Raw genomic sequence first — 26,720 nt, 5'->3', positions numbered from 1 at the left:
CTTCAGTAATCTAAAAGTCAGACTCTAAGACATATTATTGTGGAGTGGTGAGATTTGCCCCTGATTCATTTATAATGGTGAATCTTAAAGTTACAGATGGTAAGTTTATGCAGGTAGGCTCTATTTTATTTTATTTTATTAAAGGCAGGGTTGGAAACTATTTCCAATAAATACTTTTATCATATTTTATTAATTGTCTGTACACCCTGACAGCAATAAATAATGTATGCTGCTCGAAAAAGCAAGTGATAGATTCATCATCTGTAGCTGCTGTAATCCTGTAAAAGGCTGCCAATCACTGCCCTGGACCGCTTGGACAGAACCAATGAAATGCCTCCTTGCCTCGGCTGCATGTACACACCCCTCCCCCCGGGTTGGAGCCTGAGGTCACGCGCGCGTTGCGATTACTAAACAGTAGACATGTTTGTTTAAATATGCGGTGTGACAACATCAGGTGTTTGTTTACCTGAACTACCTGGCACGTACGAATGAACGTTGCAGTCATTTCTCTGTTTTGAAGCGGCGTAACGAGGTGGTGCTCGTGTGCATCTGTGTGTGCGCCCGAGGGCAGAGGAGGTTAGGACGGAGCCCCCAGGAGATGCTACTTTTAAATCTTGCTAGCTTTTCAACATTACCAACCCTGCCTTTAAATATCACTCTTTTGTCAAAAAAAACCCAAAAGTTTCCAAATTGTTGATTGATTAATTAATATATACTGTTGCTTCTTATCAGCTGAGTCTTCAAGTCCCAAGACAACCCCTGAAACAGTCATTGATGGTTCTACTCCCTCATTTGCTGTATCAAACAGCTCCCATGAGTCTTTAAGCAGCTCAGAAATGATAACTGATATGGCTAGATCATACATGACAACAACACCTACTGCATCAGCAACACAAGGAGCCGGTATGAAGAGCACTTATCTGAACTTACATATCATTTTATATATAACTTCTATTTAGACATTTTAATGTTAATTGAAGTTGCAATTGGAAGTATTAAAAATAAGCCCAGTGCTACAAATAAGAAATCTTTCTTCCTCTTTCTGTTTTTCCAGGAAGTGTACCATATGTGATCATAGGTGTCACTGTCATAATAACCATACTGATGGTCTTACCGAAGCTCATGAGGAAGATGAGTATGAAACAACTGAGTAAGACCAAAACAAACATTTCTACATCAGTGAAGCCTCTACCAGACAAAAATACGGTAATAAATGTTGTTCTATATGTTTACAGAATTTGTGTCAAGTGCTGATACACCAAAGGAAGGCACGCCAACGAGGTGAGTTCCTGGTAACAGTAGTTGTTGCATCTGCTGTTGTATCATTACCATATTATGCTCTTGTTCCTTAAAATGACTTATCTTTTCCCTATTGCTTGTAGATATCCTTAATGCCTTTTTTGGTCTCTTTGCATATGTCATTTTGTAGATGTGTTGCACTAACGCATTGTTTTCCAATTTCAAATGAATTGTAATAAGATGTAAGGTCTTTTACTCAGTTTAATTTTGGGATAAGTCTAATACCAAAAATCAAACATGTTATCTTCCCCAGAGGTGCAGGTCCTGATGGAGTCTACCAATCACTCCACCCGTGACGATGGACATAGACCAAGTCTACAGCATTCTTACACCCACAAGGCACTCCACACGGCTATGTCATAACATTCAATGATCAATGCAGCAGGAGCTATGCGTTACTCTTACATAGCAGAACGTTAAATGATTGAAAAAACAAAACAAACATATGTTCCACTCTGACTTGCAGCTACTAACCTTAATGCCATTTGGTTCCCTTTACAAAGAGATGTGGCCACTTTGTAAATACAGTATGTTGAACAAATGTGTTATCTATCAATTACTGTAAATGCATATTTATTATGTAATTTGACATCTAGTCTGATAGCATACAGCAAATGTTATGTTCCCACACTGAGTGCAGGTCCTGATGGAGTGTAACAAACAGACTACACATCCACAAAGCTATGTCACAAATTGACTGGTCTAAACTGTCCCACATTTATGGATTAAAATGGATCTGATGAATGTCACTGAATGTGTATCCTCCATAGCTCTTGTCTGTTTCCACGTGTATTCTATTCTATTCTATACCTTTTTTTCCCAGAATGCTGCTCTGGATTCAATGCGGTGGATACAAGTAGTGGCTCATAGATTTGGATTCATTACTGTAATATTCACCAGTTGGCTAATGTTTGATTGTTATGGAATGGAGCAGCACTTTCTATCGTCAAGATAGAGGCTTCTAAACCAAATATTACACAACCGGCATGTTCCAGCAGTATGAGAAAATAGGTTTAAAAGTACTAAAGAGACCACTGTTTTGTATGAAGTACATCAGTGTGTTATTGCTGCTTTGAAAGAGTAATTTAAGTGGTGCATGTGTGTATTTTTTTGTTGCAAAAATGCCCTTTTGTAAAAGGGATTGTTACGTTTAGATTGCAGAGCTTCATCTCGACATAGAAGTGAAATATTTATCTCCAAGTGTTGAGTCTTATTTGGCTTATTTGAAGAGTTTTGACACAGTGAGCTACATTCTGCAACAAGTGTGTAAACAATCGGCCAAAACTATAATTCTAAAGACCACAGCCCAAATACTTTTGTGCCACAGTTTCAAATTCACACCCATACACATTGTCTTTCACATTCAAATATTGCACTTTGCTTTGCTATCTGATCACATTTTAAATAAATAATGTTTTCCTGTTCATGTTCATGGGTATGGTTTTCTGTGTGTGTGTGCTGTGTGTGTGTGTGTGTATGTCGTGTATGTTTAATAATGGGAGGAGCTTCAGTCTTTGAAAAGGCTAGAAGAAGGGTAAATAATACTTGTAAATACATACACTGTAAAGACTGTGGTCGGACTGACCTGATCATTTCTGTACACTTGTTTGTTGTTCTTTGATCGTCATTTTCACAATGATAGACATCTTTGCGTACTCTTGTCTTCTTTCTGATGAGTTTTTTTCTGTATTCTCTGTATTTGCACCGACTGCAGCCTGTAAATGCTGTAGCTGCTAAATGATTTGCTTTGTGTTTGCTTTTGCTAAATGAACCATTTAATCGTATACTTTTTAAAATAAAGTAAAGTTTTGCTATCACAAATTATAAAATGCATCAATATTAAAAGAAATGTGCATATTTAAATTAATTTATAAACTGACACTATGACAATGACAAAAATATTTCCTTTATTTCCACTTGTAGCTCTGAGTATTGTGGAGATGAAGCCTCTCATCATTGGGGTGGCGTGTGTGGGGGAAAAATGTGACATTCAGATGCTCAGAGTGGAATACTTGGATGAATGTAGAATCTAATGATAAATACTTTTGTAATAGTCCATGCACAGAAGACAAACACATTATCATCAAAGCAGCATTTGGAGAGACTAAACATAACAACAGAATAAAGTTGACTAACAGAGCAAAAGGTTTAGTTGTAACCTTCAGTAATCTCCAAAAGTCAGACTCTAAGACATATTATTGTGGAGTGGTGAGATTTGCCCGTGATTCATTTATAATGGTGAATCTTAAAGTTACAGATGGTAAGTTTATGCAGGTAGGCTCTATTTTATTTTATTTTATTAAAGGCAGGGTTGGAAACTATTTCCAATAAATACTTTTATCATATTTTATTAATTGTCTGTACACCCTGACAGCAATAAATAATGTATGTGCTCTGAAAAAGAAAGGTGATAGATTCATCATCTGTAGCTGCTGTAATCCTGTAAAAGGCTGCACAATCACTGCCTCGCTGACCGCTTTGGAACAGAACCAATGAAATGCCTCCTTGCCTCGCGCACTGTACATGACCCTCCCCCCGGTTGGAGCCTGAGGTCAATGCGCGGTTGCATTACTAACAGTAGACATGTTTGTTTAAATATGCGGTGTGACAACATCAGGTGTTTGTTTACCTGTGAACGACACATAAAGTACGATTGCAGTCATTTCTCTGTTTTGAAGCAGCGACGAGTGGTGCTCGTGTGCATCTGTGTGGCCCCGAGGGCAGAGGAGGTTAGACGGAGCCCCCAGGAGATGCTACTTTTAAATCTTGCTAGCTTTTCAACATTACCAACCCTGCCTTTAAATATCACTCTTTTGTCAAAAAAAACCCCAAAAAGTTTCCAAATTGTTGATTGATTAATTAATATATACTGTTTCTTATTATCAGCTGAGTCTTCAAGTCCCAAGACAACCCCTGAAACAGTCATTGATGGTTCTACTCCCTCATTTGCTGTATCAAACAGCTCCCATGAGTCTTTAAGCAGCTCAGAAATGATAACTGATATGGCTAGATCATACATGACAACAACACCTACTGCATCAGCAACACAAGGAGCCGGTATGAAGAGCACTTATCTGAACTTACATATCATTTTATATATAACTTCTATTTAGACATTTTAATGTTAATTGAAGTTGCAATTGGAAGTATTAAAAATAAGCCCAGTGCTACAAATAAGAAATCTTTCTTCCTCTTTCTGTTTTTCCAGGAAGTGTACCATATGTGATCATAGGTGTCACTGTCATAATAACCATACTGATGGTCTTACTGAAGCTCATGAGGAAGATGAGTATGAAACAACTGAGTAAGACCAAAAACAAACATTTCTACATCAGTGAAGCCTCTACCAGACAAAAATACGGTAATAAATGTTGTTCTATATGTTTACAGAATTTGTGTCAAGTGCTGATACACCAAAGGAAGACGTACCAGAGGTGAGTTCCTGGTAACAGTAGTTGTTGCATCTGCTGTTGTATCATTACCATATTATGCTCTTGTTCCTTAAAATGACTTATCTTTTCCTCTATTGCTTGTAGATATCCTTAATGCCTTTTTGGTCTCTTTGCATATGTCATTTTGTAGATGTGTTGCACTAACGCATTGTTTTCCAATTTCAAATGAATTGTAATAAGATGTAAGTTACGTACCGTTTAATTTGGGACTAGTCTAATAACAAAAATCAAACATGTTATCTTCCCGCGAGAGAGTGCAGGTCCTGATGGAGTCTACCAATCACTCCACCCGGTTGACGATGGACATAGACCAAGTCTACAGCATTCTTACACCCACAAGGCACCTACACGGCTATGTCATAACATTCAATGATCAATGCAGCAGGAGCTATTACGTTACTCTTACATAGCAGAACGTTAAATGATTGAAAAAACAAAACAAAACATATGTTCCACTCTGACCTGCAGCTACTAACCTTAATGCCATTTGGTTCCCTTTACAAAGAGATGTGGCCACTTTGTAAATACAGTATGTTGAACAAATGTGTTATCTATCAATTACTGTAAATGCATATTTATTATGTAATTTGACATCTAGTCTGATAGCATACAGCAAATGTTATGTTCCCACTGAGTGCAGGTCCTGATGGAGTGTAACAAACAGACTACACATCCACAAAGCTATGTCACAAATTGACTGGTCTAAACTGTCCCACATTTATGGATTAAAATGGATCTGATGAATGTCACTGAATGTGTATCCTCCATAGCTCTTGTCTGTTTCCACGTGTATTCTATTCTATTCTATACCTTTTTTTCCCAGAATGCTGCTCTGGATTCGAATGCGGTGGATACAAGTAGTGGCTCATAGATTTGGATTCATTACTGTAATATTCACCAGTTGGCTAATGTTTGATTGTTATGGAATGGAGCAGCACTTTCTATCGTCAAGATAGAGGCTTCTAAACCAAATATTACACAACCGGACATGTTCCAGCAGTATGAGAAAATAGGTTTAAAAGTACTAAAGAGACCACTGTTTTGTATAAAGTACATCAGTGTGTTATTGCTGCTTTGAAAGAGTAATTTAAGTGGTGCATGTGTGTATCATTTTGTTGCAAAAATGCCCTTTTGTAAAAGGATTGTTACGTTTAGATTGCAGAGCTTCATCTCGACATAGAAGTGAAATATTTATCTCCAAGTGTTGAGTCTTATTTGGCTTATTTGAAGAGTTTTGACACAGTGAGCTACATTCTGCAACAAGTGTGTAAACAATCGGCCAAAACTATAATTCTAAAGACCACAGCCCAAATACTTTTTGTGCCACAGTTTCAAATTCACACCCATACACATTGTCTTTCACATTCAAATATTGCACTTTGCTTTGCTATCTGATCACATTTTAAATAAATAATGTTTTCCTGTTCATGTTCATGGGTATGGTTTTCTGTGTGTGTGTGCGTGTGTGTGTGTGTGTGTGTGTATGTGTGTGTATGTTCAAAGTAATGGGAGGAGCTTCAGTCTTTGAAAAGGCTAGAAGAAGGGGAAGTTAAATACTTGTAAATACATACACTGTAAAGACTGTGGTCGGACTGACCTGATCATTTCTGTACACTTCTTTGTTGTTCTTTGATCGTCATTTTCACAATGATAGACATCTTTGCGTACTCTTGCTTCTTTCTGATGAGTTTTTTTCTGTATTCTCTGTATTTGCACCGACTGCAGCCTGTAAATGCTGTAGCTGCTAAATGATTTGCTTTGTGTTTGCTTTTGCTAAATGAACCATTTAATCGTATACTTTTTAAAATAAAGTAAAGTTTTGCTATCACAAATTATAAAATGCATCAATATTAAAAGAAATGTGCATATTTAAATTAATTTATAAACTGACACTATGACAATGACAAAAATATTTCCTTTATTTCCACTTGTAGCTCTGAGTATTGTGGAGATGAAGCCTCTCATCATTGGTGGCCGTGTTGGGGAAAATGTGACATTCAGATGCTCAGAGTGGAATACTTGGATGAATGTAGAATCTAATGATAAATACTTTTGTAATAGTCCATGCACAGAAGACAAACACATTATCATCAAAGCAGCATTTGGAGAGACTAAACATAACAACAGAATAAAGTTGACTAACAGAGCAAAAGGTTTAGTTGTAACCTTCAGTAATCTCCAAAAGTCAGACTCTAAGACATATTATTGTGGAGTGGTGAGATTTGCCCGTGATTCATTTATAATGGTGAATCTTAAAGTTACAGATGGTAAGTTTATGCAGGTAGGCTCTATTTTATTTTATTTTATTAAAGGCAGGGTTGGAAACTATTTCCAATAAATACTTTTATCATATTTTATTAATTGTCTGTACACCCTGACAGCAATAAATAATGTATGTGCTCTGAAAAAGGTGATAGATTCATCATCTGTAGCTGCTGTAATCCTGTAAAAAGGCTGCCAATCACTGCCTCGCTGACCGCTTGGACAGAACCAATGAAATGCCTCCTTGCCTCGCTGCATGTACACTACCCCTCCCCGGTTGGAGCCTGAGGTCAATGCGCGTTGCATTACTAACAGTAGACATGTTTGTTTAAATATGCGGTGTGACAACATCAGGTGTTTGTTTACCTGTGAACGACACATGAAGTACGATTGCAGTCATTTTTCTGTTTTGAAGCAGCGACGTAGTGGTGCTCGTGTGCATCTGTGTGTGCCCCGAGGGCAGAGGAGGTTAGACGGAGCCCCCAGGAGATGCTACTTTTAAATCTTGCTAGCTTTTCAACATTACCAACCCTGCCTTTAAATATCACTCTTTTGTCAAAAAAAACCCCAAAAGTTTCCAAATTGTTGATTGATTAATTAATATATACTGTTTCTTATTATCAGCTGAGTCTTCAAGTCCCAAGACAACCCCTGAAACAGTCATTGATGGTTCTACTCCCTCATTTGCTGTATCAAACAGCTCCCATGAGTCTTTAAGCAGCTCAGAAATGATAACTGATATGGCTAGATCATACATGACAACAACACCTACTGCATCAGCAACACAAGGAGCCGGTATGAAGAGCACTTATCTGAACTTACATATCATTTTATATATAACTTCTATTTAGACATTTTAATGTTAATTGAAGTTGCAATTGGAAGTATTAAAAATAAGCCCAGTGCTACAAATAAGAAATCTTTCTTCCTCTTTCTGTTTTTCCAGGAAGTGTACCATATGTGATCATAGGTGTCACTGTCATAATAACCATACTGATGGTCTTACTGAAGCTCATGAGGAAGATGAGTATGAAACAACTGAGTAAGACCAAAAACAAACATTTCTACATCAGTGAAGCCTCTACCAGACAAAAATACGGTAATAAATGTTGTTCTATATGTTTACAGAATTTGTGTCAAGTGCTGATACACCAAAGGAAGACGTACCAGAGGTGAGTTCCTGGTAACAGTAGTTGTTGCATCTGCTGTTGTATCATTACCATATTATGCTCTTGTTCCTTAAAATGACTTATCTTTTCCTCTATTGCTTGTAGATATCCTTAATGCCTTTTTTGGTCTCTTTGCATATGTCATTTTGTAGATGTGTTGCACTAACGCATTGTTTTCCAATTTCAAATGAATTGTAATAAGATGTAAGGTCTTTTACTCAGTTTAATTTGGGACTAGTCTAATACCAAAAATCAAACATGTTATCTTCCCGCAGAGTGCAGGTCCTGATGGAGTCTACCAATCACTCCACCCGTTGACGATGGACATAGACCAAGTCTACAGCATTCTTACACCCACAAGGCACTCCACACGGCTATGTCATAACATTCAATGATCAATGCAGCAGGAGCTATTGCGTTACTCTTACATAGCAGAACGTTAAATGATTGAAAAAACAAAAACAAACATATGTTCCACTCTGACCTGCAGCTACTAACCTTAATGCCATTTGGTTCCCTTTACAAAATGATGTGGCCACTTTGTAAATACAGTATGTTGAACAAATGTGTTATCTATCAATTACTGTAAATGCATATTTATTATGTAATTTGACATCTAGTCTGATAGCATACAGCAAATGTTATGTTCCCACTGAGTGCAGGTCCTGATGGAGTGTAACAAACAGACTACACATCCACAAAGCTATGTCACAAATTGACTGGTCTAAACTGTCCCACATTTATGGATTAAAATGGATCTGATGAATGTCACTGAATGTGTATCCTCAATAGCTCTTGTCTGTTTCCACGTGTATTCTATTCTATTCTATTCTATACCTTTTTTTCCCAGAATGCTGCTCTGGATTCGAATGCGGTGGATACAAGTAGTGGCTCATAGATTTGGATTCATTACTGTAATATTCACCAGTTGGCTAATGTTTGATTGTTATGGAATGGAGCAGCACTTTCTATCGTCAAGATAGAGGCTTCTAAACCAAATATTACACAACCGGACATGTTCCAGCAGTATGAGAAAATAGGTTTAAAAGTACTAAAGAGAGCACTGTTTTGTATGAAGTACATCAGTGTGTTATTGCTGCTTTGGAAGAGTAATTTAAGTGGTGCATGTGTGTATCATTTTGTTGCAAAAATGCCCTTTTGTGAAAGGATTGTTACGTTTAGATTGCAGAGCTTCATCTCGACATAGAAGTGAAATATTTATCTCCAAGTGTTGAGTCTTATTTGGCTTGTTTGAAGAGTTTTGACACAGTGAGCTACATTCTGCAACAAGTGTGTAAACAATCGGCCAAAACTATAATTCTAAAGACCACAGCCCAAATACTTTTTGTGCCACAGTTTCAAATTCACACCCATACACATTGTCTTTCACATTCAAATATTGCACTTTGCTTTGCTATCTGATCACATTTTAAATAAATAATGTTTTCCTGTTCATGTTCATGGGTATGGTTTTCTCTGTGTGTGTGTGTGTGTGTGTGTGTGTGTGTGTGTGTGTGTGTGTGTGTGTGTGTGTGTGTGTGTGTGTGTGTGTGTGTGTGTGTGTGTGTATGTCCAAAGTAATGGGAGGAGCTTCAGTCTTTGAAAAGGCTAGAAGAAGGGGAAGTTAAATACTTGTAAATAAATACACTGTAAAGACTGTGGTCGGACTGACCTGATCATTTCTGTACACTTGTTTGTTGTTCTTTGATCGTCATTTTCACAATGACAGACATCTTTGTGTACTCTTGTCTTCTTTCTGGTGAGTTTTTTTTCTGTATTCTCTGTATTTGCACCGACTGCAGCCTGTAAATGCTGTAGCTGTTATATGATTTGCTTTGTGTTTGCTTTTGCAAAATGAACCATTTAATCGTATACTTTTTAAAATAAAGTTTTGCTATCACAAATTATAAAATGCATCAATATTAAAAGAAATGTGCATATTTAAATTAATTTATAAACTGACACTATGACAATGACAAAAATATTTCCTTTATTTCCACTTGTAGCTCTGAGTATTGTGGAGATGAAGCCTCTCATCATTGGTGGCCGTGTTGGGGAAAATGTGACATTCAGATGCTCAGAGTGGAATACTTGGATGAATGTAGAATCTAATGATAAATACTTTTGTAATAGTCCATGCACAGAAGACAAACACATTATCATCAAAGCAGCATTTGGAGAGACTAAACATAAAAACAGAATAAAGTTGACTAACAGAGCAAAAGGTTTAGTTGTAACCTTCAGTAATCTCCAAAAGTCAGACTCTAAGACATATTATTGTGGAGTGGTGAGATTTGCCCGTGATTCATTTATAATGGTGAATCTTAAAGTTACAGATGGTAAGTTTATGCAGGTAGGCTCTATTTTATTTTATTTTATTAAAGGCAGGGTTGGAAACTATTTCCAATAAATACTTTTATCATATTTTATTAATTGTTTGTACACCCCGACAGCAATAAATAACGTATGCGCTCTGAAAAAGGTGCAAAATAGATTCATCATCTGTAGCTGCTGTAATCCTGTAAAAAGGCTGCAATCACTGCCTCGCTGACCGCTTGGAAAGAACCAATGAAATGCCTCCTTGCCTCGCTGCATGTACACTACCCCTCCCCGGTTGGAGCCTGAGGTCAATGCGCGTTGCATTGCTAACAGTAGACATGTTTGTTTAAATATGCGGTGTGACAACATCAGGTGTTTGTTTACCTGTGAACGACACATGAAGTACGATTGCAGTCATTTTTCTGTTTTGAAGCAGCGACGTAGTGGTGCTCGTGTGCATCTGTGTGTGCCCCGAGGGCAGAGGAGGTTAGACGGAGCCCCCAGGAGATGCTACTTTTAAATCTTGCTAGCTTTTCAACATTACCAACCCTGCCTTTAAATACCACTCTTTTGTCAAAAAAACCCCAAAAGTTTCCAAATTGTTGATTAATTAATATATACTGTGTTTCTTATTATCAGCTGAGTCTTCAAGTCCCAAGACAACCCCTGAAACAGTCATTGATGGTTCTACTCCCTCATTTGCTGTATCAAACAGCTCCCATGAGTCTTTAAGCAGCTCAGAAATGATAACTGATATGGCTAGATCATACATGACAACAACACCTACTGCATCAGCAACACAAGGAGCCGGTATGAAGAGCACTTATCTGAACTTACATATCATTTTATATATAACTTCTATATAGACATTTTAATGTTAATTGAAGTTGCAATTAGAAGTATTAAAAATAAGCCCAATGCTGCAAATAAGAACATTGTGAAAACAATGCTTAATTGGTGCATTGCATAAAGCACATGAAGAAAGACACAGTAGCACAGTTTCCCAACTGCTTTAAAAGTTTAAATAATAATGAAATTGTTTCTGTAAACATGAGGAAATGAAAATAAAGTAAACGTATATTCAGATACCCAGCCATTGCAAGTATAACATAATTTGTGAAATTTACCATCCCCATGCCACCTTCATGCCACCAATTTTGATATTTTGAAATTTTCTTCAATATTCTGTACATTCAGGATCCAGTGTCCTGTGAAAAGCAAGTTTTAGGTTATTAAAAGATTATTTTCCAGTAAAGAGGATACGAGAAGCAGGGTGTGCTTAGTATTATGAAGTATGATCATGCTTTTTAAATCTTTCTTCCTCTTTCTGTTTGTCCAGGAAGTGTACCATATTTGATCATAGGTGTCATTGTCATAATAACCATACTGATGGTCTTACTGAAGCTTATGAGGAAGATGAGAATGAAACAACTGAGTAAGACCAAAAACAAACATTTCTACATCAGTGAAGCCTCTACCAGACAAAAATAATAAATGTTGTTCTATATGTTTACAGAATTTGTGTCAAGTGCTGATACACCAAAGGAAGACGTACCAGAAGTGAGTTTTCTTTCACTTGGTTCATGTGGGGTGTGGGTGTGGTTTCTGTGTGCTATTTCACAGAAACCCCGTGCTTGAAATAGTTACAAATACATTCTCTCTGCCTGTGTGAGGCTTTTTTTTTTTAAAGTCCAACCCAATATCATTACTGTACCTTTTGCATTGCACCTAACTTTGGAATTATTTTTATTTTAATTACAAAAGAAAGAAGAACCTTAGATGTCGCTGGATGATTATCTGAAGGCTAACATCAACAATCTTACACATTATATTTAAAAAGCTACACATAAGATAAACTGGTCACACCAACAGCAGTCTTTAATCATAATTTAGTATTTTCATGCCCTGCATACACTGTTACAGCACATAACACCGTTTATGATTTGTTCATACTGTACTAGCAGCATCATGTATTAATGTGAAAGAAGTTAATGAAGTAAAATGTAGAAGCCCAGATTTACCACTTATATGCACTCTGTCAAACAAACATGTCAAAAAACTTGGAAATTGCAAATTGAACAATATACAATATTGGGTTTTGTTGCCATGGTGATGACAAGGGTGTGAATTCAGGGAGACTCTTCCTTTACTTTAAAGGCTCTAAAGCTGTGTGTTTTACAGTAACCTTTAATTTGTTGTTGTGTGTGTGTGTGTGTGTGTGTGTGTGTGTGTGTGTGTGTGTGTGTGTGTGTGTGTGTGTGTGTGTGTGTGTGTGTGTGATTTATTTAACAACAATTTTTTTATTTTAATTGCAATGTTGTAATGTTATAATGTTTTTAAAATGTGACTGACTGTTTAACCTTTTAATGTGCTTACCACTTTGTTTTAGTTTTGTTTAACTCAGTGTTTTCAGTGTTTCTTATAAAAGTTTTGTTGTTTTCAATTTCAAGGAGGTTGAATGTGATGAAATCAGACCTGAGGAATGGACTGACCCAGACTTTCTCTATGCTAATTATTCCTTCCACCAAGAATCTGCAGCTGAGAGTGGTAAAACCTATTCAGAAGGTGTTTCTTTAAATTCAACTTCCAGGTTTTATGTCATTTCAAGGGGGTCGTGTGCAGAGAGCAGAGTCACAGATACCCGATGTAACTCTGTTGTGTACTCTGTTGTTCAACTTCCCAAAGAGCAAACTTGGCAATCTGAACCAAATCAATCTGAAAGCAACTAAAATGACTCCATCTATTCCCTGGCTCGCTGACACAGGCAACCAAAAGGAGGCTGCCGTGGTCAAAATGAACTTTCTTGATCAAGTCAGGACAGTGAAGAAAAGGAAAGGAACAAATTAGCTGATCTACACATGATCCAGTTTGTCATCTAATAATAATAATAATAATGATAATAATAATTATTATTATTATTAATTATTATTGTTATTGTTATTGTTATTGTTATTGTTATTGTTGTTGTTATAATTATTATAATTATTATAATATATCCAAGCACAGTATCACCGTTATATATCCTGTCACTAAGGGCCCTATTTTAACGATCTGAAACGCAAGTATGAAACGCAGAACGCAAGTAGCTTTGTGGACGGATCTCGGGCGCTGTTGCTATTATACCGGCGGGGGTAAATGAGTCTTGCGCCCCACGCTAATCTAAAATGGGTTGGTCTGAAGTAGCTAGGTGTGGTTTGGGCGTAACGTGAAAATAACCAATCAGAGCGTCATCTCATATTCCCTTTAAGAGCAGGCGCGCTTGTTCCATGGCGGATTGCTATTATAACGGCGGATTTGCCTGTCGCACGCCAGCGGGAGCTGTCTGGGATGCGGCAAAGTAATAAATGCCCGTCTTGTCCGGGTGGCGATGTTGCTGCGGCCTCTCGGGCGCATCTCCTCAAGTCTGGAGAGGATTGCTGCAGCCATGGAGCGTGGGCCAACGCACCACCTGCTCCTGTTGTGCCCCTTCCTCCTCCCCCAACTCCATCTCTGTCCACCCGCTCCACCAGGAGCGCATCGCGCATTGCCACTCCCGGACCCTCAAGTTTCCAATCCCGCCGTAATTCAACATCACGTCTCCTTAAGTCCTCTAATATTTCCTCATTTATGTCATCAACACATCCATGATTCATGGAAATGTTGTATAAATCACAAGCCACAAAGAATGCTGCAACATTTTGAGGACTGTACTGTAAAATGCCTCCTGATCTATCCAAACACCTGAAGCGCATTTTCAGTAATATTTTTCCTTGTAATTATGTATGGTTTGCAAAAATGGGAACTGCTGCGTCCTAGTAGATGAGAGAAGCAAGGTGTATGCACGTTGTGCGCACGCTACATTATGGCCAAGCATGCGCCCCTAAAACAGCATCTGAATAACACACCACTGACTTTAGACTAGCGCCGCTGACTTTAGACCAGGTTTTTCCTGGTCTGTAGCGGAATTGTTTTCTGAAACTGCAAAATAGTACCAGGGAACGATTGCGCCTGAACACGCCTCCTCTTTTCGCTGAACCGGCCCTGGGAGCGCAAATACATTCCCTAATTTACCGACGTGCGTCTGTGGAGGGAAAAGTCCGCTGTGCGTTGGGTGCAAAATAGGAATGTTACATGCGTCGGTGTACAAAGGCAATTGCGCTGGGTGCAAGATAGGGCCCTTAGTCTGATTCTTATTGTTTGCTATGTGACTCCATTACTTGAATACTTAAATTGGCATCATGTTAGCCGCAGGCACCCAAAAGACAAAAGAGTGCATAAAGGCTCATTCTCACCATAGACTGTATATTAATGGCAAGCATCGTTTGGCGGTTGCAGTGCTTAAACCTGATTTGTCTGATTAGAGTTGCAAAGAGCTTTCTGTGAGCGTCTTGAGAAAGTGTCCCACTTCTCACTTGATTTATTACCTGTAAACATTTTCATAATGAGTTTATGGTCTCAATCGCTAGTTTTAAGTCTTCTGCAATAAAGAATGATGTTAATTTTTTTAATTATGGTCTTGTTGATTTTAAAATCAGCGATAAAGCGGGGGGTGTTTTAGGGCGTGGCTATGATGTGATTGCCAGTGAAAGTGTGTAACGTAACATAGAGTGTAAGGGCTCCTCCCTCACTCCTCCTTCTCGTCTAAAATCGTCACATCCGCAACCAGGATGGCTGCGCCCGTGACGGCAAACTCGATGACAGAGAGCAGATCTCCACAAACCAATGGGTGACGTCACACATGCGCTGTCCATTAATATTAACAGTCTATGATTCTCACTGGATTGTTGCCCATAAAGCTCAGTTAACAAACTGAAATCTGTCTCTGACACATATAATGTAATCTGCCATACAAAGTCTGAAGAAAATACAAGAGATAAATAAAATAAAATATCCCATACACAGCGAAGTTGACCTTGAAGTATTTTTTTATTTTTTTTATGTTATCCTCACTAGTACTCACACGTATACACACATGCTCGCACGCATGCACGGACACACACACACCGCATATACACACACACAAACACACACTCAGCATCAAAATGAATGCTTGACAGTGGGTAATGCTTGTATTAAGCTAAACAGGAAATTGATGCAGCCATCCAGAAATAGTTGTGGTGTACCGAGTAGATCAGCGATGGAGCTTTCTCTACTCACTTTCAACTCACACTGGACCTCTGAATATTAATCTATAACTATTCTATTATTAGTCAAATGTGTTTAACATGTTTTTTTATTAAGTAATTTGTGACTTATTATTTTTTACTTCCACACAAGTAGGCTCTTTTGTAAACTGGTCTCTTTTTATTTCATTATTTAGTCGTTGAAGCAAAACTGAAGCTTTGTATTGCATGACATATTTGTGAACCCTTTGTTAACTTCCAGGAAATATATTACCCCTGGTATGCATGTTAAACTAAAAGTAGTTGTACTTGCTCAGCTTTGTTTTTTATCCCTTTTTAAAAAAAAGCTTTGGTTTGCATTTCTGTATGAAGTGCACTATACAAATAAACTTTTAAAAAACAGTTCAGAGCATTGTGAGGTTTGTTTTTTATATTTTCTGAACATTTTGATCAAGTTCACTGCTATTACAGGGTCATGGCTAGAACTGCTAAGCCTCTTTCCTGATTAACAGGTCGGTGTGTATTGAGGTAATAAATCTAGTGGGAAGTAGGGTCATTTACTTAGGGACTTCTATACAATTACATTTCTTTTTATAGCCAGTGGAGTCGCCGCCTGCTGGAAAATAGATATAATGCAGGTTTAAGGCACTTCCCCATTGGCATCACCTTTTAGGCCCGGAAGTTGCTGCTTGGGGAAGACACACACACACACACACACACACACACACACACACACACAGCCAGCAGAAGTCACCTTGGCAGCGGGAATGCCCTCCAGTAGCTGTTCTTGTCAGGTTCAGAGAGCGAGAGCAGCTTGATGTCGTTGTAATTGTTGTTACAGTTGTTGTGTACATCTGCCAGTGTGGTGGCCTGGGGTATCTGCTCTGTTGTCAATGACAGTCAATGACACTCTGCTGCTAAGTAAAAAGGATTAGTCATCTCTCTCTGTTTCTCTCTCTCTCTCTCTCTCTCTCTCTCTCTCTCTCTCTCACACACACACACACAGACACTTATGGTAGAAAAATTAAATAAATTGGAAATTGAACAAATGATGGAGAAAGGGAGATGGAAACAGCTTGCATATGTTCTGAGTCTGTGAACATATGGCCTTTACTTCTTACTCTCTCAGGTCAGAAAGCACACACACACACACACACACACACAAACAATTTTATAGAGAAGATTCCTGCCAGTAGCCACTAGCTACTATTACTACTTCTGCAAACCATCAGGTGAAAATTAGGCCTGTGTTAATATTGGGTGGCGCCATCCTGGGAACTCTCTGAGTAACATGAACTGTGTGAATAAGTGAAAACACCTGTTGGGTGTACGATGGGTGTGTAGGGGCTTGGCATTTAGAATCTATTTGACTATACATTAACATTTACAAATGTAGGGTCTGACTTTAGTTTTAAATGCTCTATGAAAAATTATAGATCAAACTGCAGTAGTGTTTTTAGGTGGGTAAAAATGTCAAGGCAACAGCTACTGCAAAACTATTAACTATTAACTAAAATTAGACAATTTTACATAACACGCTATTGCACGTTTTCCAAACAGTTTAAGACAGTGATAACATACCGGTTTTCCTTAATTTGCTGTTTTACTGGCCAATTCCAACCCCCTCTGGTCAAGTTCCATCCCCTCCAAATAACAAAAAAAGCATCTTTTCTGACAAGCTGGCAGGTAGCCACTGTTTATTCAAGTTTTAATTCAAAAGGCAGACTTTCAAATTTGTGCTGTAAAAGATAATCCACATCATTCATGGGGACCACAGAAATGCCAACACTAATGATATATGTTTGATGATTGAAACTGGCTCACATACCTCTTACATTAGTGTCGGGAGAATTTGTTTGGAAAACTTTGAAAGAACCCAACCCATTTGAGCCTGTTTCACTCCTGCTCCCCCTCGCCTCCATCACACAGTATGAATCCCTAGTGTGCTTTTCTAAATTAATAATGCAGAAACACTTCAAAACATAAACACAGATACCCATTTGATACACAGCCTAAGGGAGGTCATAGCTTTCCTACGGTGGTAGAATTTAGAGTTAGGTATTAAGATCTTTTGGGAAAGTTTACAGTCTTAAATATATGTGGTAGCACTTTTGGTATGTAGGAGAATGTGTATTTCAATGCAGGCTACTGTAGTGGAAAAACGTGGTCTTATAGGGACTTTAACATGGGCAGCATCCACCTCATGGGCAAAATATTTAAATTATAATTTATTTTTTTCCATCTTTACCTTAGGAAAGGGAGTAAACATTGTATAACAGTGGTGTATAGAGAAGTGTGTCTAAATCGCAGCCCCATAGGCAGACAGTCCCTTCCATCTTTCCCTCATGAGATACTTGCAAAATATGCTAATTATGCAAAATGTCACTAAAAATATAATCATATTGCAAAACATTTCCATCTTAAATTGTAAAAAAAAATCTACCAGTAAGGTGACATAATTTAATTTGTTTGCAAAGCATGTTAAACTGAAATTAAGACCTTTAAACAGAATCAAGTTGACTGGTTATGTCACTGAAACTATAGTTGCTCCAGCTATCAGTGCTGTCTGCTGTATGATAATAATGTATTCACATAGGTATGTGTTGAGATAGTGGAAAGTGTGTGTAATTGATACTGAAGATTGTCAACAAACAACCAAACCGAACAATCCATATTACTCAGATTAATTTGGAAGTGCAAATGATCAGTGAAATCATTACCTTAATTATCAGTTGTAGAAATCCATCACACATTACAGACAGACTTCCTTGTTTAAACTTTTACTTGCTATACCTACCTTAGCTGTACACACTCACTATGAGTGTGTTCACTTTCGGTTTAACCTCCACATACTGTAAAGTGGTTTAGATTATCTGGCTGAACTGCCGGCTTGCTTACAACCTATAAGATTGTCTGACCACTTGTGTTTCCTGCCCCGTTGAAGTTATTTTATTATGTTCTGAGATCTCAGCAATTAACTTGGTGATTCAATTTCTATCATGACCAATAGACCTGTCATTTCTACAAAATTGAAACCCAAGTAAATGAACCATAGTTGTTCTTAAGTTTAGGCAAATTAATTTGATTTGTTAACAAATATGCAAAACACACTTCACTAGCTAATGTCTTACGTTTGTTTTAAAAAGAGACAATGACGTACAGAATACATGATTTTCTTTTCAGGACATGTAAACTACACTCCCTTTTTAATCAGTGAGAGCACTGTAATATTTTTAGTGTTATCTTTCATTGTTCCACAATGCATGCTTTTGTTTACTTTAGTCAACATTTGGATGAAACACACTTTGGTCCAATGACAGAACAACCCTCCTCTGAAACTAAGACTGTGTGGAATTGGCAACCCTTTTATGTCTTATTGGACACACTATCGATGTAATAGTGGACAAGAAAGGTTCCTACATTCATCTCAAAAGAATGGTCGATATTGTCGTACTGTTATTAGAATGGAAAAGTACTTTAGCCAATTAAAAACCTTTCCAATCTCTTTTTCAATCTCTGTTATGAAATCAAATTGACCAGGTTACAAGCACACCTAGGGTTCCAAAGTGCCTTAAGCTTATTAGTTTCTACCCCATGCCCATGCCTCTAAAGTCAAAGCTAACAATTACAATCTGCACGACCTGAGTTGCATTCTGATGTTAGCCAATTACAGCTACTTTCAAAGTCATATCATACAATTAACTATCCTTGCCACCCTGGATTCTGCAGACCCATTAGCCAATTATACATCTCACCCAATGGGTTTTCTGGCACACGCAAGCAGATCCTGGAATCTGTGAATTGACATCATGAAAACACATCAACCCCTCAATCGTTTTCTCAAGTTGAAACCCTCTTATTAGCAGCTATCAAAAGCCCAAATTTAGTTCCCTCTAACCCAAGCTGAGGTGAAGCGTGCCTCTGTGAAACTTCTCTCTCCTGATAATACTGTATGGCACTTTAAACTCACCTTCACTGGAGCAAGATAATGATAACACAGAGATGGCTGCTCTGGGCACTGCATACGCATCCAGGTGTGTGAAGTAGTAATGGAGAGAGTTTCAGAGTTTGAAGTTCCTCATTTCTGTGATTGACTCATTGAGCCGGCGTAAAATGGACTGCCTGATATAGCTGTATGGAAAATTCAGGGTTATGGTTAATAAACAGATGAACATTAATGAAAGGTCTCTGAGAACTATGTCTCCTACTTGAAAGTCAAACGCCATACACACCCGTCCACCACCACGACCTCCACGCCTTTACTACTGACTTTGTGCTTTGTTTTGTTGCTAATCTTATTGCTTCCGTGCTTTGTCTTCTTTTGTGCTCAGTTCTGCTCTGCTTGTGTTGTCTTTCTTTCTTGTTTATTTGTATTTTAGTTTTTTTTTTTTTAAATCCAGGCCAGGGGACTTCAGATAAAGAACAACCTTTTGGCTAATTCTGGCATTTGAAACCTGAGTATAATCATGTGTTTTATTAACTTGCACTGTCCCCTTCTTAAACAAATGGAATTTAATTTAATTACACAATGGGCAAACTACTTCAAGCATTGGTACTAAAATTTGGTATTGGACATAAATTGTGAGGTGCAGATTCGTCCAATATGAACTTAATTCCTTGTGTTAACTTTGCAAAATAGTGGCATTTTGTTCATTGAGTCAGCAATTTACAACTGCTGTCTTTAATTTTTTATGACCCTTGTTGGAGCCATAATAAGTATATTGGTATTTATTAATTTCATTGTAGAAACAAACAAGATGATTTTTATTATTTTTCTATTTCATTTGTAAATTGTAAATTAAAATTTTGGACTTCGAATCTGGAGCAATAACTTTAATTAATTACTAAACAACGGCAACCTCCGCTCCTCCTCCTAATTAGGTCACCTTCACAGGTATAATGAGCAGCTGGGTGACAGCTTGGGAAGTTCTTTTGTTTGAGTAAAAGAGGTGGACAGAGAAACAGTTTAGTGACCTTATGTGTGATCATTTATTTTAGTGGACGTTTAAGTTTCCGTTGAAAGTCAACCACGGAGAATTTTTTTTTTTAACGTAATAAAGCTTGCATACTTTGAACGAAACGTAAGGATCTCCACGAGTGCTTATTTCCCCTACGAGTCACAATCCACCTCAAAAAGGCGACTAAGGATATAAGATGAGTGAAGCAGTCGCCACAACAACCCTAGATAAAATACAAGTGTGTCATGGTGGCTCAAGAAACACAAGCAGAAGACATAATTTGTCATTATGCTTTCCTGTGTACCGTATATACCTAATGTATATTTTTTGTGATTCTGATGAAAATGACATGAGCAATTAAATACATTTAATTTATAAAGTAATATATTACTTAAAGGTTTACTTAGAAGAGATTGTGTTAAAGGGTTTATAACCGACCATTCTTCTTCTTCTTCAAGCATTTCTGTCCAAAACCTAGGCTTGTTAAACATTAAATCATGGTATACAATTATGACTTGTAATTAGAATACTAATTCTTTGGTTATGTTTTTTTTCAAGCAACATACCTGTCTTGCTTTGAAAGTACTGTCATATATTTGTTATAAGATGATGTTGGACATTATTTGTATGCTACCTTCCATGCAAATAAACAGCCAGAAGTGCTTCACAGAATAGATAGCATTATTCTATCAACTGTTTTTGTAATATGTGTGCATTTTATTTTATCACTGTCAGAACAGAACATTTTTACAAGTCAGAAGTTACCTTCTCTAGCTCATATGTGGCTGTTACTGAAATGATGACACACACAGAAGCTGCTACTGCTGGATTGAAAATGCTGACAGAGAAATACTGAGATATCAGAGAAAACAGCGGGAGTTCCTCTAAAGCTTTGACACAAAATAAATGTACTGAGTGGAGAAAATGCATAAATTAGTTTGTGAATGATGGTTCTCAAATATATATATATATATATATATATATATATATATATATATATATATATATATATATATATATATATATATATATATATATTTGAGAACCATCATATATATATGTCCTATGTATATATACATATGTCCTACGTATATACATCTCACAGACTTCAGTTGATTTTAAAGGCTGGCAATCACAAACCTAAAACTAATAAGCCAAGTAGAAGTCTGTAATTGCTAATAGTGAGAAAAACAGAGTAAACAGCTGATGTCAGTACACTGCTGTACCTGGGAATAGTTTGATCAATAAAGGATATGAAACTCATGGAGCTTTAGTACAATTGTTATGAGTTGGACTGTTGCCATTTGCATTGAAATGATGTGTACCAGTTAGAAAATAAGGAAAGAAAAAGGAAAATGCACTCCACTTTGTTTTGCTTTGATTCTCTGTTGCATTCTCGGCCCATGTAAATTGTTATGTTGGTGTGAACATTGAATTACCTTTCCACTCTGTCATGGAAGACTTGGGGCCGGGCTTGCCCCATGATTCACCCCAGGGGTGGCGTGGTAATTGTAATACCAACCTTCACACCTTCTTCTTTTATCATTTCTCTCCCTAGGAGGTCATATAAAAGACAAAATGGCAAACAACCCCTCAGGGGGCCTACGTTTTGTGGGAGTTCTTTGTCTGAAGTATCAAAGCAGCAATAAAAAAAAAGAGGTGATATTAAAACAGTTTCTTCTTACTTGATCACTCTCCTTTCATGACGTTTGTTTGTGCCTCTGTTTATGGGGTATAATGCAGTTATAATTAGTTATAATTTGCCCTGTGGCAGTCACTTACTACATTGCAATTGAATACCAATTATCTGTGCATGCATGTGTATGGATGGATAATGACTTTAAGATATATTCTGTGGAGTTTGAATCAATTTAGCTGGCTTATGTAACGTGGTTTGTGATTCCTTTCAAGTACATTCTCTAGTGATTGAATAGCCATTTGTGTTTCTATCTTTGGTTCATTAGCAGTCATCTTGCTTTTGGTCAATACAATCGACCAGAGGCACACAGAGAACATCCTCTGTAATAAAGACAGAAATGTTTGCCTTTCTCTTTGGGCATCCTTTAGCCTGTAAAGTGTGCTCACTTTGTCCCCAAGAAATATGTTTTGTCTCCACTGGACTTTGCAACCTTGAGACAAAAAATGAGTGAATAGTTTAGCGAATCCTAAAAAATGTGATCATTTATTTTTATTTGTTTTTCATTTCAAACACAAACAATTTTACTTTATTTATTTTTTTTATTTTGAGCAACAACATCTTTCCTGAACCAGAAAATGGGAACACACTCCCGAAGTATTTTGCTAAGTATTTACAAATAACGCATTGACTAAATGTACTGGTAACTACCTGTTTTTAGTAACTATGTAGATGGGAAATGTGGCTTATTCAGGTTTTAAAACACATCTACTCACTCAATAAACACAGGCTGCTGGGAAACCAAAAAAGCCTCTTCATTGCACAAATAAATTCTAGGTAGAGCAAACAGTAATTTGAAATGCTTAAATTCTGGACATTCTGTTTGGACAAATCAGTTTTATTGTTGGGTGAGCTAAAGGAGCAGTTACCTTGCCTTGCCTGATACAGCTGTGTGTGCTAATCCACTGCCAAGACCAGTATTGTTTATGACCAATGGTAATGTTTTTTTATTATTATTATTCTTGCTTCAAACAACATATGTGCACGGCAATCACAGTACCCTGAAATTCTATTGTTAATAAATAGATGAACATTAAATGCAGGTCTTTGAGAACTATGGACTCCTACTTAAAATTCAAACGCCATACAAAACCGTCCAGCTCCATGCCTTTACTACTGACTGTAAGCTCTGTTTTGTTGCTAATCTTATTGCTTCTGTGCTGTGCTGCTAAAGGAGCAGTAACCTTTTATGTGTTTTTTCTTATATTTGTGCTACACTACATTCTACTGATGTGATCGTTTTAATATCATGTCAAGAGCTTTATAGAAATGTAACCTCATTGTTTAGCTGTCTGGCTTACAACTTTATTGTTTTGGACACTCTCGCCACTCTCATAACGTCATTTTAGGCCACAGCAGCAGCTGCTCTAAGTGAAAAGCTCTAAAACATAAACTAACATGTTCACTATTGTAAATATAGTGGAGTATGTGTAAATCAGCAATTATTTGCTCAAAAGTTTGTTATATCAACTTAAAACCCTTCTTTTCACAGCCCCCCAAAGGAAACAGTGTTGCCACTTTTGTCTGATCTTTATTTACATTGTATAGCATGCAAATATTACAAAAATGAAATCAGGATTTATAGGAAATGTGAGAGGGAGCAACAGTATGAGGTGACAGATGGCAAGAGAAAAAGAAACAAGGATTCAAGCTGATATAGGCTGTAACAGAGGCAAAAGCGGAGAGAGAAATGATGATAATAGAAAGTGTTGCTACACCAAGAACACTCATTATCCTGTCCCCTCCTATCTAACCCTTAACGTTCAGCATTTTACAATGAAGGAAAACGATGGCCCAGAAAAGGGAAAAAAAGAAAAAGAAAGTCTTTCATTTAGTCCCCCAACCTGATCTCATGAGGAGGAGAAATTGGAAACAGAGACGCGGCTCTTGGGACCTTGAGGAAATTAAATACTGAATTCAATGGGCAGACCGACTCAATCACACCACGCTTTTGTAAAATGACTCGGGAATTGAATCCCTTGCCGCTTAGCTGGGGATGTTATTGCTCTTGTAGCTATTTCTGTTTAACTAGGCACAGGGCGGGTCACACACACATACACGTACACACACACACGCGCACACACACACACACACACACACGCACGCACACACACAAACACACACCCACACACACACACACACACAAACATGCATCTCCTAAAAGAAAAATCACACATATGCACACATTTACAGTAAGTGCATGCACACACAGACCTGCAGGCACTGAGTGTTTACAGTAATACAACATATGAATCTGTCTCAAACATCATTTGGGTTGACAAGTAGAAAATATGAGAAATGAATAGATCAGTTCTTCATTTACAGATATTGATTATAATATGAAAGTCAATATTTAGTCAAATTAAAGCTGAATATTTGACATACTAGGTTATCTACATCAGACACCTTCAGATTATGCATTATTTCCTGCCATTTGCTTTTTGTTTGCCAGCTGTAAACATGGTAACAATTTGTCATCCCAACTATTCACAACAACAAATTTGAATTTAAAGAATACAGTATGTTTGCAGTGAGTGAGTGAGTGAGTGAGTGAATGAGTGATGAAAGACTGATGTGAAAATGAATGATGTTACTTGATAAGTAACTTGAGGTCTTTAATTTTAGTTGATTATTGTCTGCCTGTATGTGTCATTCCAACATGTAGTGGCCACCACCAAATCTCTGTATCTCTCAATATCTCAATCTCAATATCTCTATGCATTGGCATTTACACCTTTTCTGCACCAGCGGGGACAACAGCTGCAGCCAAACAGAGGCAGCGGCAGTCCTCCATCATTTACCATCAGTGGCCGTGCTGCTCTGGCTGATTAGGACAGATACATTAAGTGGTGTAGCCTACATTTAGTTGATAATACATGGACCTGAAACTACCGTATGAAGATGTTGCAGTTATGTGCATAAAGCATTACTCAAGCACAAGCTGTTAACATGGCTGTAACAGCTTATTTGAGGATTTTTCTTTTCTTAGCATGTTCCTTTGTGTTTTTATGGAAAGGGAAAGCTGAAATGGAGATCAAATGGAGTGCAAGTCAAAGGGAAATTTCAGCATACAGTAGCAAAAATGGATAGCACTATTATAAATTCTGTTACATTATATTATATTAGGAAATTTCTGTTTCTGTTTAACTAGTGTATTTTTGACCTTTATTTGCAAAATTCCTATTCATATATATATATATATATATATATATATATATATATATATATATATATATATATATATATATATATGGGTATGGTTTTTTCTTCATGTTCCTGTAGTTGTTTTTTATCTGCATTGGTCATTGGTCATTGGTCACATGTCTTCACAGAGAGTGTTGCAGAATATACAAACACATTTTTCACTGAGGAAAAGGAATATCAACTCTAGTTTATTCCTTTTCTTGTTTACAATTATTGGCAACAGGAACCGTGTATCTGCAAACAAACTCAAACCCAAAGGTGGCAGTGAAGGGAATTTGTGTTACAGATTGAGTTTCTTGTTGGGCTGTGTGTGTGTGTGTGTGTGTGTGTGTGTGTGTGTGTGTGTGTGTGTGTGTGTGTGTGTGTGTGTGTGTGTGTGTGTGTGTGTGTGTGTGTGTGTGTGTGTTTGTGTTGTGTGTGTGTGCTCTCACCTGGACGTGTGTCCTCTTTCCAGAGGAAGGCGCCCTGTGGAATTTGGTCAATGTGGACACCATATGGTGAGGCTAATAATTAATGTTTATCTGATGATTAATGTGTATCAAACACACACATATCTAGACACACGCATACACAGTATAACCCTATCAGACACCGAAGCTCATACCCTGGAACATATACTTGGCCATGGGCATACACACACAATTTCCCTTATACCTGTAGTGTCCAGTAAACAGTAAACAGAGAAATCACATCTTGGATGTGATTTCATTCAGTTTGTGTTGGTAAGCGAAACATTGACTCCAGACTGAGATTTTTTTTTTTTTAAATACTTTCATACTGAGCCATTCTTGGTTGATGGACTGTGGGCTAGAACACGCTGTAGAGGGAAAAGACTAGGTTTATTTACCACATTTTAGAATATCTTTGATTATACCAGCAGCAACTGCAGGAGTTTGTTTATCCTGCATATTTTTGCACAACATCACCCACATCAAGATGTTGGATCTGGCTTCTCAAGCTAGGAATTTTCAACAAAGATGTCAAACTAGAGTCCAGAAAGCTTCAACGAAATACAAATATGTCATCTGAAAATCCTCTATAAGCAACCTCTTAAAATTCAGCCCTTCTGAAGTGTATTTTTTGTAACACTACATATGTGATAGTTTACTCAAAGGGAACTCTTTCAATTCACACCTGAATATCCACTTCTTCATGGTGTTAGCAATCTGACCTGTGTCCTTAAAAATTTAAGACAGTGTTAGGGAAAGGAACATTTGCCTATATGGGGGCAGTTCAGTGGAACAAGTTAGATTGTCATA

At 37.5% G+C, this 26,720-nt stretch overlaps 2 protein-coding genes across 3 annotated transcripts; both read left to right on the top strand.

Moving 5' to 3' along the window:
- Window positions 1-2,895: 2,895 nt before the first annotated feature.
- On the top strand, window positions 2,896-8,953 carry LOC120574674. Its single transcript, XM_039825061.1, has 6 exons — window positions 2,896-2,971; window positions 6,686-7,018; window positions 7,638-7,808; window positions 7,960-8,055; window positions 8,142-8,185; window positions 8,458-8,953. The coding sequence occupies exons 1-6, from the start codon at window positions 2,935-2,937 to the stop codon at window positions 8,575-8,577; spliced, it is 801 nt and encodes a 266-aa protein (XP_039680995.1). The 5' UTR covers window positions 2,896-2,934; the 3' UTR covers window positions 8,578-8,953.
- An 885-nt stretch (window positions 8,954-9,838) lies between these two features.
- On the top strand, window positions 9,839-13,335 carry LOC120564208 (CMRF35-like molecule 9). 2 transcript variants are annotated; one of them, XM_039809045.1, is made up of 6 exons: window positions 9,839-9,941; window positions 10,189-10,521; window positions 11,141-11,311; window positions 11,841-11,936; window positions 12,018-12,061; window positions 12,952-13,335. In XM_039809045.1, exons 1-6 carry the CDS (start codon window positions 9,905-9,907, stop codon window positions 13,228-13,230), a joined length of 960 nt encoding a protein of 319 aa, XP_039664979.1. In that variant the 5' UTR covers window positions 9,839-9,904; the 3' UTR covers window positions 13,231-13,335. The 2 variants fall into 2 exon arrangements, with proteins under 2 accessions (XP_039664979.1, XP_039664970.1); XM_039809036.1 differs by lacking the exon at window positions 9,839-9,941 and having other exon boundaries at window positions 10,098-10,521.
- Window positions 13,336-26,720: the final 13,385 nt, after the last annotated feature.

This window comes from Perca fluviatilis, chromosome 1 (assembly GCF_010015445.1).
Source record: "Perca fluviatilis chromosome 1, GENO_Pfluv_1.0, whole genome shotgun sequence".
Taxonomy (NCBI): domain Eukaryota; kingdom Metazoa; phylum Chordata; class Actinopteri; order Perciformes; family Percidae; genus Perca; species Perca fluviatilis.
The sequence above is the reverse complement of the archived record's forward strand: the minus strand, read 5'-3'. Positions and strand labels throughout refer to the sequence as shown.